The sequence below is a fragment of the Myotis nattereri genome, assembly GCF_964212035.1.
Source record: "Myotis nattereri genome assembly, chromosome: 8".
NCBI classification, from domain to species: domain Eukaryota; kingdom Metazoa; phylum Chordata; class Mammalia; order Chiroptera; family Vespertilionidae; genus Myotis; species Myotis nattereri.
In genome coordinates, this window is record NC_138083.1 from 47,711,918 (window position 1) to 47,728,252 (window position 16,335).

The 16,335-nt window shown below is 34.0% G+C and overlaps 1 protein-coding gene across 1 annotated transcript in view; it reads right to left on the bottom strand.

Moving 5' to 3' along the window:
• Positions 1–674: 674 nt before the first annotated feature.
• The window catches only part of CDH19 (cadherin 19), a gene marked incomplete at both ends in the record, with an annotated part of 37,517 nt that continues 21,856 nt past the window's right edge, over positions 675–16,335 (bottom strand). Inside the window, 5 exons of the mRNA XM_081097933.1 lie at positions 675–1,126; positions 3,809–4,060; positions 5,403–5,520; positions 7,081–7,202; positions 13,193–13,314. Coding sequence (XP_080954059.1) covers positions 675–1,126; positions 3,809–4,060; positions 5,403–5,520; positions 7,081–7,202; positions 13,193–13,314 — 1,066 coding nt within the window. The remainder of the gene's footprint in view (positions 1,127–3,808; positions 4,061–5,402; positions 5,521–7,080; positions 7,203–13,192; positions 13,315–16,335) is intronic.

The window sequence follows — 16,335 nt, forward strand, 5'->3', positions numbered from 1 at the left end:
CACACATGTATACTTTACTCTTACTTGGTAAGATTTAATAAATGCATAAATGAAATAATATTAAGATACTCTAGGTTTAGTGCCTTTCCCACATTAAACATTCAAAAATGTTGAGAATTTGTATTGGATGGTATGGGGGGGAAGTGCTAGGAGAATATGCCAGTGCAGTGCTTAAGGTGCCTTGCACTGGCATTTTTCTCCATGTCATTATTCAGTGACAACATGTGGCTAGCCTGAAATAACCATGAGTATTTGCTCCAAGGAAATCAGAAAACACTATAACTCAGGTCTTATATTTCTCTCAGAGAAATGAAACCTACAACTCTTTACCAAGAGCCTCCCAGTTTGCCTCAAAACACATTAGCATTTTCAAACTTTTATTTTGATTGAACTTATTGGGGTGACATTGGTGAATAAAACCATACTTGTTTCAACTGTATAATTGTGTAATACATCATCTGCACACTGCATCATGTGCTTACCACACAGAGTCAAGACTCTTTCTGCCACCATTTATCCCCCATTCTACCTCACCCACCCTCCTTTTCCCCTGGTAATCATCATACAGTTGTCTGTGTTTCCCTCCTCCCCTTAATGCTTTTTTACACCCAATCCTCCTCCTGTACCCCCAAGCCCTAATTATTTGACTGCATAGCAGAACCAGACATGCATACTTATATTTGAAAGGGAAGTTCCAAATCATGAAAGCAATCAAAATTTTCATTCTCACCAGAAGCTGATGACTCTAAAGAGCTCAGGGATCCAGCTAATGACCCTGTTCCCTCAAAGGCATAGGTCTGGAGGGAGTCAAAAGGATGAGCATAAGTATCAGTGTTAGCTTCTTCTAGCTTTTCTAGGATGAATTCCTTGATTACAGCATCATCTGGGCCAACCTGCCATGACATCCTGCACAAGCTCCTAATCTCTGCAGACCTGGTTTTCCGAGTCCGAGGTTCCCTCATGAAGGTCCTGCATCTCAGCTCTCCAACAGCAACGGCCTCCGTATCTTCCTCTCCTGGCCCCCTGTCATCATATTTGAATATATTCTCTCTGCAATCTTTACCTTTCTCAGGAAATAGAGTCTGTTTTCTTCGTTGTTGTAGATGTAGGATCATAAAAATAAACCCTGACAAACAAAGCATACCAAAATATTAACACAATATAGCATAACATAACATGACATATTATGATAAACTTTACAATCTTTGCTTTTGTGACAAGATCAAGACATAAGATTTGATTTTTTTATCTTAAGACAAAAAAAGATATATTTGTTGCTGAAGATTTACCAAAGGGGCTTGCAGAAAGACATGGGATGGATAGCAAACGTCCTGGTTGATGCTTTAGAGTAGAAAACCATCATAAAAATATAGTGACATGTTTTTGATGATGATCAATTTAAAACCTCTAAAATTTTATTTTTTTCTTATATATTGGAAATAGAACAAAGCAGAATATGAGAATACTTTCCAATCTATTTGCATTTGTCCATTTAGTAACCAAAGAGTCAGGTTAATAGAAATTAAGAAAAATGGACCAGTTTGATAGTCCTCATTGAGGCAAATTTGGTGGTATAATTATTTTCTAAGTTAATATTTACTGCCTACAAAGTGTGCACTGGGCATTTTTCTAAAAGCTTTTAATCTATTCACTAATTTAATTGTGAGACCCATATGTTATTCTTAATTCCCTATTAAAGTTGAGGAAATGGAAGCCTGGGGATGTTCCAGAACACACTCAGTCACACATCAAGGAAACAGAAAGCTGGCACTCAAAATCAAATAGTTAGTTCAGAATCTGCAATTTGTGACACCACATTAATTTTAGAAATTCCAAACTATCAAGTCTTTTAATCATAACACTGGTATATCCACTATCAATATTTATTAATAAGGTAATTTTAATAACGTGTAGAAATGGAATGATTTCAGTACACTCTAGATTTTAAAGAAAATGCGTGTGTGTGTGTGTGTGTGTGTGCGCGTGTGTGTAACGAATTCTTACTCAATGTTGGATCTTACGTGGCTGTTCAGAATTTCATAGATAGGACTACAACAAAAATTGAAGCAATACCATTAACATTGTCACAAAGATAAATACATTAGGTGATATTTATATAAAACTTACTTTTAAAATATTGAAACACTGCTCTTGACTCAAATAAGGTCATCATGTTTAAATTTAGGTACTGCACTTTAAAACTCACCCGATCCCTGGCCAGGTGGCTCAGTTGGTTGGCACATCATCCTGTACATCAAAAGATTTGGGGTTTGGTTCCTGGTCAAGTCATATATCTAGATTGAGAGCCTGACCCCAAGTTCAGGAGCATAGGGGACAACAAATCCATATTTTGCTCTTCTCTCTCTCTCTCTCTCTCTCTCTCTCTCTCTCTCTCTCTCTTCAAATCAATGAAAAGATATCCTTGGGTGAGAATTAAAAAAACCCTAAACCAACCAACCAAACAAACAAAATCTCATTTGAGATATACAGTTGAAATTGAAAGGAGTCTAGTAAATAATTTCTAAAGTTATGAACTGGAGACAATCCTTATGAAGCACTCAGAGGAAACTACCATTGGTGGACCCCACTTTCCTTCCTCTAAATATTATGCCTGTGCAGCTGCCCTTGGTTTACCTGCAGAATTTCAAGACTTGGTTTAGGTCTAATAATTCAGTACTTGCCAAAACTACACTGTTTTAACTGCTTCTTGATTCTGATGTCTAGCTATGTAGCTCTAAATTCATTTTTATGATCCAAGATCATTAAACATAACAGGAAACACTGAAGCTATGTATTAAAAGAGAATGTTGGATGGTAAGAGAGGATAGCATGGGTTCTGAAGCCTTGAGAAAGTTGAGGCGAGCAAAGGCAAAGCAAGTCCTGAAACATATTTTATGTCAGTTGAGCCATAAGTTTGGAACAGTGGCTGTTATAATTGCTTTCAAGACTTAGGAAGGTTGTGTTGTTTTAATGTATAGTTATGAGGTATGGAGGAAAAGGGTTTAGATTATAGATACTGATAGATTATGTAAAAGCTTATGCAAAATGAATCATTTGTTGTCTTGAAAGCCTGACTACATAAAACATTTAGGGGCTCATTTGCTTCATCAGTAAAATGAATATAACTTATCTTCTTTTGAAAACAATAATAACAACAACAACAAGAAATAATGGAGTTATCTGACAGTGATTTCTTTTGTGTTTAGCACATTGATTAAGTAAAAGTCTCTTGTTTACATCCCTCCATGCTAACATTTACTCTCTTTTTAATACTCCAAAGCTGAGAGTGAGTTGCAGTGTAGGATTGAATCGTGGTTGGTTATGGTTATGGAATCTCAAAACATCAATACTTTGAGTTTCACTCTCTGTCTATTCAACACAGGTGATAATAGTTACTACTTCATAAGATTATTCTAAGGATCAAATTGCAATATATATGCAAAGCACTTAAGACACTCCCTGGAGTGTAATAAGCACTCAGCAGAAGCTCATCATTATTGCTACTAATTTTTACATAACTATGTATGTTGCAATGTGTGTGTGTCAAAAACATTCCTAAACAAATGAGCAAATACATACATACTCATATAATTCAAGAATTTTTGATTTTCAGCTTGAAGTGCATATTTATCATTTTTAAAATTTACTTCACTTGATTTAAGAATTATAATACATTCAGAAGGGAAATTAAATATGTGCACACACACAAAGCCACGTTATATTGCTATCATTATAATAAAAATTATCTATTTTCTATATTTATGTTATCTTCAATAAATGAAGAGATGTTCAGTTAAGCACTACTTACCAAGTATTATTATCACAGCGCATATCAGAACAGCAGTCATGATCTCTGTCCTGGTTTCCATGAGCAGCATATCTTTACTGTGGCAGATCTGTATACTGCCACTCTCACCACAGTCACAGACTTGGATGGTTAGGGTGTTTGTACTTGTAAGGGATGGGATACCATTGTCGGCAATTAAGATGGATATGTAGAAGACAGGCTCTTCTTGAAGGCTGAAGCCAGTTCTATTAGTCAAAATTACAGCTGTGTTATCTAAAACAAAAATCCACGTGCATAATTTTTTCAACAATACATAAAAAATTCATACCAGGCATATGTACTAGAGGCAATAGGATAGAAATATCTAAATAACTTTTCTTCAGTTCAATTTATTACACCTATATAATATGCATTTTCCTTTCTGTTGTTGTTTTTTGTATTTCTATCTCCCCAAAAAATATTTTCTGTAGCAATCAGACAAACTTTATAAGGTAATCTATAAAACTTAAGCAAATGGAAGTCTTTTGAAATGTATGCCTACTTATAATTTTTCTCAAATAATATTTTTAAAACAAATTATCCATCTTGCTCTTGAAGTCTATAAAACCCTTTTGATTATAGTTACCAGAGAGAAATAATGTGATGTAATTTACACTTTTTCCAATATATAGTTTATTTGTAATCACAAACATTAAACCAAATCAATTATTTTCTTTGTTTCAATATCTATATTTTGCCCCAGTACATTGTTATTATTTCTTATGTTGATATTTGGGCTTTCTATCCTAAGTTCATTTGAGCTCCTTTCACTGGGGAATTTGACCAGGACTAAAAGGAGATAACATGTCTGCATTTATTCTTCTAACAAAAGATCCCCAAGATTAAAGATTAACCTCTGTTTTCTGGAAGAACAGCTGCTGCTATTGGTTATAGATTCTTGAATAATAAAGACTATGGTTCATATCTGGGATATAAAGGAGAATTAAAACAGAAATCCATAGGATGATAAAAATGTTTTACTGAAGTTAAAGAAAAAAAAATAAGAGTGACTCTATAAAGTTAGTCACTTCTATATGGAAGGAAAGGAAATTTTATCACTCCACATGAAATCTTTTAGAACATTTTGTTCTTAGATTGATATAATCATTTCATTTTGAAGGAAAAAGAATAATATTAAACCTACTTTATATAGTTATAGCCAGAATTAATGACACCAAATATCTTTGAATTAATCGAGCTAACATGAGTACAAGTTAAGTATCTATCACTCTGATCCCCAGGCATAGATTGAAATTTGAGTTACCTGATGACATGAAAGGAACCATTCTGTCAGAACTGCAATTATATTTGCAAAGCTATTCAAACTTTTTAAGGATTTATAGCCACTCATGACTTGAAAAAGTGCTTCTAATTTCAAGAAATCCAATAGAAAATGGAGATAGTATTTTCAGAACTTGACTTTGGGTTTTCTTTCCCATTTTCATTTCCACTTCTTGCTCTATGTCTCAACATCAGTATGCAGTTAAAGTATAAAAAACAATGCTGTAAGTTTGCTTAAAATAAACCACAATGCTAGGAAAATGGGTCAAAAGCCATCAAGAATGAATGTAATTACCTTGATTATCTATGATTGTAAATTTAGAGTTCTTTGTGTCTTCCACAGATAAATTAAAATAAAAATTTGGACTTTCTATGGAGTCATCTTTATCCACTGCACTGATGGTCTGAATCACCTAGGGGGAAAAAAAAGTTTTGTTTTATTGTGTTTTTTATTCAGGAAAAAGATCACTGTCATTGTTGTTATTAGATTTTTTAATTAAAATCGCTTTACCAAAATCTTTATGAACATTGCAGAGGATAACTATCAAATGGATAGAGATATTAACATATTTTCTCAGCTTAAAAATATCTTTGCTTGCCCTGATCAAAACAGTGTTTTGCTATCACATAATGAATATATTTTTGTTGATGGGCCAGATGGTTTTCATAAGCTAAGTTTGTTAGAAGATCTCAAAGCACTGTAGCTCTATGTCAAGACTCCCTCCCATTCTCCCAGCCTAGATTTCTCCCTTCCTTCCCTCCTTCTCCCTTCCCCATCTGAATGCCAGCCATTATGATTTGCTGCAATTATACATTCCCTGCTTATACTGAGAGCATAACTGTGGAGAAGTTATTGTCTTACTAAAGTATTTGCTAAAGTAATGAGTTTGTTTAAATTTATTTCAGGAAATAGTGCATTTAAAGCTTAGGGACAATGTACATGCTTTCCTTTGACCCATAAAGATTATAGGAAAAGTGTTCCACCTCAGATAAGTTCCTCTCTCTTGGATCATAAGAAGTGAAGTAATGCAGCTATGAACAAATCAGATCTCAATTAATTATTTTCTTTAGACAGGGATGTGTCAGTCAAGTGGCTCCTTATTGTAAAAAAAGAAATAAAAAGATATGCTGTCAGGGTCAGATAGTGAGATTGTGATTAATTTTGGAAATCAAAAGTTCATTATATAAATTAACAGTGTGTTTATACTCCTGAACACACAATTTCTGAGTTATTACCTTTTAATATTTTCAGAAATTACTTTTAATTATAATTTACATCTGATATTTACAGCCATATGCTTAATAACTTTGCTGTGTTTGATTTTATGTGTGCAGGTAGGTGTTTAATTATGTCTTCTTTTTTTATGAGTCATTTGAAAAGAATGATACAACCTGTACTCTAAAATTCCTGTCTTGCCGAAACCGGTTTGGCTCAGTGGATAGAGCGTCGGTCTGCGGACTGAAAGGTCCCAGGTTCGATTCCAGTCAAGGGCATGTACCTGGGTTGCCGGCACATCTTCAGTGGGGGATGTGCAGGAGGCAGCTGATCGATGTTTCTCTCTCATCGATGTTTCTGACTCTCTATCTCTCTCCCTTCCTCTCTGTAAAAAATCAATAAAATATATTTAAAAAAATAAAAATAAAAAAAATAAAATAAAATTCCTGTCTTATAAGGATTTAGTAAATTTAAATACAATTAGATGAGTACATGGGCAGAATTGGCCTTTGTTAAAAGTAATTTTATTAACATTAGCAGTGATAGTTAAGACTAGTATTGTGCATTACAAGTTCTTCACATGGGGCCCATTTCCTTCTTAAGAGGTTCTGAATGAGTTATAAGATGTCTGTTACACTCAGCATTGCAGAGAAACACTGTCGAAGTGTGACACTTTAAAAAAGAAATTTAAGTTATACAGAACCCACAACATAAAAGCATGTGATTAATATGTCAGCAATTTATTACGAGTTCCTACCTGACCAGAGCTTGCATTTTCACAAACGTAAATCTTATAAAATTCAGGGAACTCAGGAGCATGATCATTAATATCAAGAACCTGTACATACACAGGGACTTCAGAAGTCTGTCCTTCATTATCTACAACAAACAGAATACAAATAGATAATGCTGTCTTTAGGGGGCAATTTTTTTTAAAAAAATTAGTATGTTATAATTTCATTTGAATAAAAGCTATCTGAAGACAGGCTGTCTATATAATTCATATATTTATCAATAATACAGAGTGAAAAGACGGTTATCAACATATTTAACTCAACCTATATTTATCAAGTGCCTTGTACCTGCCATAGATGTAGGAGCTGATGAGAACAAGTAATAGAGAAGATAGTTATATAAACATCTTCCTAAAACCCAGGAAGTTTTTAAAATATTTGTATCAATTCATCTAATCATGATGAATATGTGTTATTATCCTTCCCCCAGCTCTACTGATAAAATCATTGAGAAATGTTTAATTTTATACATTGTAGATAATTGACTTGCCTAAGCTCATAGCTGAAGTAGAAAAGGCAGGTAATAAGCCAGCATCCAGTACTCTCAATGAAGAGCATCATTCAGTATAGTTTCAAAAACAAAAACAGGACATGAAATATAATCTAAATACATGGTAAAATAAGATAATTAACATAATATCTAAGTATGCATACATTGAGTTGGGAGGATTTTCTTAAGTGAGCCAAGAAATACAGAAACCATGAAAGACTGGGAAGATATGGTTAAAAAAAATATTTAATGGCAAAAGAAATGTAAAACAAGCCAAAACAACAACCAAACAACAGTGATCAGAAAAGGTGTTTGCATCACAAAATGAAATATTAATACCTCACATTTTCAAATCCTGACAAATGATATGAAAAAGACAATTCATTCCCAAACCACAAATTCACAGATGAGAAAATTCAAATGATTCATACCAAGGTTTCTTAACCTCATCACTATTGATATTTTAGACTAGATAATTATTTGTTTTGAGGGGTTATCTGTACATTGTAGGATGCATAGCTTCATTTTTTAGTTTCTATTAAATGCTAGTCATGATCCCCACATTGGTTGTGATAATTAAAACTGCCCTCAGACATTGTCAGATGTCCTAAGAGGAAAAAGAGCCCACAGTTAAGAGATGCTGTTCTCTAATAACAGTATTCACAAAGAATTTTGCTCACCAGAAGTAAGGAGAATGATTATTTGGTCCATTAATTTATGTTAAATGTGCAAAACAGACCCAGTGATGGGGAGTAATGAGAAATAATGGGTTGTACACATGTTCTAGAATGTAATCTGGCAATAGATAGTGAAAGTTAAATGACACATAATTAGCTTGGGCACTGTCACCGGAAATGGACTGGGACCAAGGTGGGTCTACCTAAGTTCGATCTGGAATGTGTGGGTCCTTGACTTCATGCAGGACATGAGTGATTTTGAGAGTGCCTTCATTAAAGCTGGGGACATTGAAATTAAGAAAGGGCTTACGATAGAAGAGGCAAGATCCCAGCAATAGGAGTGAACCTAGGCAGAGCTGCCTTGGCCCTTTGGAAAGGGAGGGAGTCTAGACTAGCCTAGACATGACTGCGTTGGCCCTTTAGAAAGAAATTCAAAAGGGCAGAAGCAGTGACCCAGCCGGGCTGCATGGATTCAGGAAAAAACAAGCTACAGAGGCAAAAGCAGTGCCCTTAGAGATAGCTTCAAGGGGTTAGTCCGGGACAAGCTGCTGTTGCCCACTGCTTCCCTGGTTGCAATTCTCCTGGGAACCTCTACTGCTTAGGAGAAAAAAAAGCAAAGTTGCCCATCTGAGGAAAGAAGGAGTGGGGGGAGGAAGGCATGGGTATGCTCAAGGGAGAGAGCACGCACTGAGTTCTTTGTCCTAAGAGTTTTTATCTGTTTTTCAAAGGTGGGAATTTTATGGGAGTTCTTAGGGGAGAATCTAAATAAAATATTCATTGACTTTCCAGGTGTGTCTTTTAATATGCTGATTCATCCAGATGAGCATATAGAGGGATCATGGTCATTCTCTGGTCAGTTTCACCTTCAAAGAATGTCACCAAAGAGGGACCAAATGAGACAGTGTTGCCCCACCAGGGTCTGGAATGGGTAAACCGTTTGCTCCTGTGTCCTTGATTAGGGAAGATAAAAGCTTGTGACTTATTATCTGGCTGTAAATTACTCAGCCTCACAGCGGTTCTCAATCTGTGGGTCACGAACAATGAAAATACATCCTGCATATCAGATATTTACATTATGATTCATAACAGTAGCAAAATTACAGTTATGAAGTAGCAAGGAAAATAATTTTATGGTTGGGGGTCACCACAACATGAGGAACTGTATTAAAGGGTCGCGGCATTAGGAAGGTTGAGAATCACTGTAAACTATCTGTCTTAGTTTCCCCATTCCACTTGCCAAAGAATTTTTCTAGCTTCCTACTATCCTGCCTCAGCAACAGTATATAAGAATATAAGATTCAATTAATTTATTCCAGAATTGTTTGCATCACACTGAAATAACAAAATAATCTAAATGTATATCAAAAGGGAATTGGCAAAATAAATTATAACCATACTATGAAATTCTGTGTGCTTATTAAAAATGAAAGAGTCATTGTAACAAATGTATTAATATAATGAGCTTTAAAATGGATTTTAATCTTGGTTCTCAACTTGAAAAAAATATTTAAGTACTGTTTATTTCAGTTGATTCTCAGTAAAATGCAAATGATACTAGTAACTACTAACAGAACTTTATTTATTTAATAAGTATTAAATAAATTAATGCATATAAAGCATTTATAAGATCACTTAGCATATAAAGAAGCAATAAATATCAAATATTATGTTATTTATCTACTAACCAGAAGTGATATACATATTTTGTGAAATGCAAGTTGCAGCATAATATGTTCTATATTTGTATAACTTTATTTTAAATCTTTCCTCTTTTTATTTAAAAATGCTGTGGAAAAGGCACATAAGCTAAAGAATAGGAGGAGTAAGGTTCCTTTGTTTCTCAATGTTTCTATTTATAACTTACATGCTCATTTGTTCATGGAAAAACATTATATTTAAAATTTTAATTTCAATGCAGACATTTTTTAATCTTTATTATTGAGAATATTACAGATGTCTCCCATTTTTCCTCCATTGCCTCCCTCCATCCGGTTCCTGACACACCCCAGGCCTTTACCTCACTATTGTCTGTGTCCATAGATTATGCATATATGCATATACTTTTTTGGTTAAACTCTGCTCACCCCCTCTCCTCCCTTCCCTTTGAGCTCCATCAGTCTGCTTGTTGCATTCTTCCATGCCTCTGAAACTATGATGTTCCTCGGTTTATTTTGTTCTTCAGATTCCACATATGAGTGAGATCATGTGATACTTGTCTTTCTCTGATTGGCTTGTTTTGCTTAGCATAATACTCTCCAGGCCCCTCCATGCTGTCTCAAAGGGTAAGAAATCTTTCTTTTTTTACAACTGCATAGTATTCCATTGTATAAATGTACCATAGCTTTTTTATCCACTCACCTACTGATGGGCACTTGGGCTATTTCTTAGATAGTGTAAATAGCACTGCTATGAACATAGGGGTGCATATATTCTTTCTGATTGGTGTTTCAGGGTTCTTAAGATATATTACTAAAAGTGGGATCACTATGAAATGTCAGTTTTGTTTTTAATTTTTTGAGGAAACTCCATACTATTCTCTATACTATTCTTCCACCAGCAATGTGCCAGGGTTCCCATTTCTCCAAATCCTTGCCAATACTTGTTGATTTATTGATGGTAGCCAATGCAAAAGCAACTATCCCTCAAAATGCAAAGGGAACCCACTGTACAGGAGAACATAATTATCAATGAGGCATAGGAACTAGGTGTTAATTTCCAAAATATATAAAGACCTCATACAACTCAACAAAAGGAAGACAAATAGTCTGATTTAAAATGGACAAAGGAGATAAATAGACACTTCTCCAAAGAAGACGTACAGATGGCTAATAGTCATATGGAAAAAAAGCTCAAAGTCACTAATCATCAGAAAGATGCAAAGACAATTTTTTTTTAAAAAAGAGACAATTCTCTCTTTTGAAAATAAGGGAAAAGACTGTCCCTCCTTCCTCATAGAACATTTATCCTAGAAAACTTATAATTGTAATGTCTCTGCTTCTTTAAAATATATGTAAGCCTTTTAAAAGTTAAAGAGCCATAGCTGGTATGGCTCAGTGAATAGAACATCAGACTGCTTACTTAAGAGCCCCAGGTTCAATTCCAGGCAAGGACACATACGTGGGTTGCAGGCTCTAGGTGCGTGCGGAAGGCAACTAATCAAGGTGTCTCTCTCACATCAATGTTTCTCTCTCAGTATCTCTCCCCCTCTCAAATCTCTCTAAAAATAACGAAAAAAAATATCCTTGGTGAAGATTAAACATGCATGCACACATACATACATACATGCATGCATGCATACATACATACATACATACATACATAAAATAAAATAAAAGTTAAAGAAACCTCTTGCCAACTTTCCAATCCAGGTTTGTATTTCTCAAGTATTGGGAGCCAACTCTTTGGAATGTAATCATCAAGCAGGAAGCACTGCTTCCTGCCAGTTTCTGGGTAGGAGGCAAGGTTTAGCAAAGGCCTTGACCCAAGTTGCAAACTACCTCTTGTCATACAGGAATGAGAAGCTTAATTTTCATTTGGATAAAGTAAATTAGCTAACACACATGGTCACTCTAGTGAATTTTAAATAACTATGTGTGACACCTGATGTGAAGTCCTCCTAATTGTTTATCTTGAGAACTTGCTTGCAATGGGCTATATCTGCCTGGGTGTATAAAGGGTTAGATTTCTTTCTGTCTTGGCAATTAGTGGATTTCCTTTAAGGGACATCACATTCTGGTCAATTATAAGACTAATCAATGACTGTTTTCCCTCTATTCCACTGTTGTAGACCTCTCTTGCTGTGTTAGGATGAGATTATAAAAAACTCATGGCTTTAAAGAAATACATAAACCATTAAGAGTTATTTTAAGACTCTTGTCTATTGTTTTATAATCATGATAAATGGATAAAATAAAACATTAACATATTTTAAAAGTATTTCTAGAGATTTCAAGATAGAATGATTCAAAATTTAAGGCTCATCTTTTAATGGTTTAAACATATAATATATCACCATAGAATAACTTTTTGCTTAAATAAACTAGAAAAAGTATTGCAGGCACAAATAAATTTAAGAAAAATTAGTAAGCAATTCATTTAAATATTGTATTCTTTTTTTCTGAAAAAAATCTGTTTAAAATTAAGTTCAAATTAAACCTCTGACATGACTATGTAAAACATACATATATCTTCACAGCTTCGTTTTAAAGTAATTAGTATTTTTATTCACTTAGCTGGCATGCTGAGGAATAGCTTGTTGCTTCACTTGGGAAGTTTTCCAGGAACCAGACTAAACACAGTGACCTTCATTTGCTGATAAAACAAATGTTACAAGGCAACATCTCTTTCCCACAATCAACAGACCTGTTGTGTTGCCAGCTTCTAGGTAGTGAACACATACAACAGGGTTTTTTTAAAAAATATATTTTATTGCTTTTTTACAGAGAGGAAGGGAAAGAGATAGAGAGTTAGAAACATCCATGAGAGAGAAACATCGATCAGCTGCCTCCTGCACATCTCCTACTGGGGATGTGCCCGCAACCCAGGCACACGCCCTTGACTGGAATCGAACCCGGGACCCTTCAGTCCGCAGGCCGACGCTCTATCCACCGAGCCAAACCGGTTTCGGCCAACAGGGTTTTTTGTAGCACTTTTTATGAGATGCCCTGTTTTCCATGATTCAGGAAGTTTGCTTATATTATTACTGAACTTAAATTGTGAAATGAGTTAAAAGCTATAATAGGAATGAGCAGGCATTGTTAATTGAAAATAATAAAAATATACATGTATGAATTGCCATACAAAATATCACTAAACTTTATTCCCAGTAACATTTTAAACTAGTTTTTGTCGCTATGTTCAGAAGTTATTGAATGGTTTAAAAAGTATGGTTCTCAAATGAGTACTTACATAGTTCTCTGGCTGTAATGCTGAGGTTGCACCAAGCATTCATCTCTCTGTCAAGAGGGTAAGTTGTGATGATGGTGCCATTGTCATCAATTTGGAACGTGTTGCTTTTGGTAATAGAATACCTGAACCAAATAAAGTGTTCCTCAATTTTATTTACTCTGTATAACAGTGATACATAACATCTCTTTAAAAGCAACAAGACAAATTGTTAAGTGCATGTCCACATAGATAATTAAATTCAGACCAGTTTCAGAAAGGTGTATTTATATATTTAAGATTCAACTCAGAGAAAATTGGGGGGAAAACACTAAAACACTTAAATTGATGTATGCTCAATCTAAACTCACACTCATTTCTAAGAGAGAATTTTAATAAATGAGTGACTAGTTTAAAACAAGATGGCAAATTGCATTTATAAAGAGAAAGAAGAGAATGTGAATAAATGGGAATAAAATGGGAATAAAAATTAATTTTTGAACCTCTTTTTAAAAAGTTTAAAGCAAGATAAAACATATTCTCAGCCTAGACTGTTCTGAGTCTCTTTCCAACACCACATAATTGCTTGTTAAATCTGAGTATCACATTATAATTACTTGATAGCTGACCTATGGGAAATTGCTTGTTTTTGTTTGCTGAACTAAAACAATTTGATAATATTTAATAAATAAAACATATATATAGGGATGGGCAAAAGTAGATTGATGGTTGTCCATATGGAAAGTAATACAATACTTAATAAATTATAATAAAAGAATAAACTTTTGCATCATCACAACTGTAAACCAACTTTTAAAATTCATGATATGATGAAAGTGGCATATCAAATCTCTGTGGAAAGTTAAACTAGGTCTTTAATAATAAATTGTGCTGGTATTATAGGAATAGCCATTAGAAAATGATAAACTTAGATCCATACCTACCTACCTACATACATACATACATACATATATACATATAGATAGGTATAGATATACCAGAAGTAAAGTTAGTAGATCTAATGTGCTATTAGATCATACATGGAAAGAAGACAGATCATAAAATTCTCTCATGCAAAAGCCTGGAAATTGATCTCCAAATCCACAATGAAAGAAATCTTTGAAGTACTCAGCAAAAGTTTACCTGCCTGAAAATGATTAATAATAAAAATTATAACGAGTAATGACTAGGGTTTGGTGATGGCTTCTCATTGCACAGATATTCCAGATGACTCTGATGAAACATCAATGACGTTTGCCAAAAATCATGTGGCAAAAGATCAGAACATTTTAATCTTGAATTGATAGGTCTCTAAAAATATCAGTAATTTTTAGCTTGGTGTTCCAGGAGGAATTAGAATCGGAATTACAGAGAACTAAGCTTTAGAGGAATTCAGTTTTAACTCTACTCACTTTTAAACCTTTATAATCAATTTACTTACAGACCCACAGATGGTCACATTTCCTACTTAAGAGATTTTTTGACTAATGGAACATTAGTTTAACAGTTACTATATGTTTTAAACATCTAAAATATCCTTTTCTACAATACACCATTTGAAATAAAACCAATCAAATGTTAGAGATTATTTCCAAATTAAAGTTTTTAAAGATTATGATCCTGAGTCAACATTAACATTTTAAGTAACAATCAATAAACAGATTTAAGAAAGAGCACATGTCTGCAATCTATATATATATAAAAGGCTAATATGCAAAGTGTCCCCTCTGGAGTTTGACTAGGAGACCAGAAGTTCAATTGCTCACTATGACGTGTGCTGACCACCAGGGACTAACGCGAAATGAAGGAAGGTCCTGGCTGGCAGCCGGAAGGCCCCAATCAGCCCTGATCTCTGGCCAGGCCTAGGGACCCTACCCATGCATGAATCTCGTGCAGTGGGACTCTAGTATATTTCATAAAATGCCTGGGCTAAAAAGCTTAAACAGCAGAGTTTTGATGCTTAGAAAATTAATCTTTGGTTCACTTCAAATGTCCTTTTATGGACTCTTCATTCTAATATATACAATGAGATACAACTCAGCCATAAGACCAGATTAAATACTGTCATTTGCAACAGCATGAATGAATCTAGAGAATATCACACTAAGCAAGATAAGTCAGACAGAAAAAAATAAAAACTGCATGACTTAACTCATATATAGGATATAAAACTGAAAGCAACAAATGCACAAACAAGAAAAACAAACAAAACTCATAGACACAGACAACAGTATGATGATCACCAGAGAGAAGAGGGAATGGGGTAAGCAAAGAGTAAAGGGGGGTATAATGTGACAGAAGATTGGGTGGTGGGCATACAATGCAATATGAAGATTATGTATCATAGAAATGTACACTTGAAACCTATATAATATTATTAACCAACATCACACCAATACATTTATTTTTAAAAAGCTGAATGATTAAAATGTGACTGTGCAATGTTTTCTCATTGTTAATGGCTCTTGAAGGAATGATATAAACAAATGATTCTTCCAGGCTTTCTTCTCCAGATGCTTTTATATCTTGTTCTTAATGTTTGTACGATTACAAAAGTTCTATCCCCACTTCACAGAAGAAACTGAGACATGTGAAAGCCAAGTCTCTATACATTTAACTTTGTTTTCATGATATATTTTGAACATTTGCTATCCCACATAGAAAAAACAACATTTGTGAAAGCAATATATGAAAAGCAATCTTATTTATAAGATACTTATAAATTTTCGTCTAGAAAAGGCATTGAAAGGTATTTTTAATAGGTGCTCACAAACTATTTTTAAAGGTAATTAATTTTGATGTAAAAATAACAATTGTTACCAAATATATATTGTAGGAAATAAGGTAAATAACCACCAGAAGTGATACTATAAAATACATCACCTCTGTTAATATTTGGGTGTGTCTCATATATGCCTAACATTTTCACTAGTAGTAAACACACAACTCTAATAATTTTGTATTATCTTTTAAAATCATGCCATTGTTTTTATTGACATTCATAGGCATTGTAAATCATTCATCATTCATTGCCTTATTTGCATCACTAAGATTCAATGTTTAAATTGTTTTCAACAAGTTTCTGTAAATTATAACATAATAAAGAGCTTAATAATTAAAGCATTTTAAAAAATTAGTCTTAAGTATTCTAAGGGAGAACAATAAAT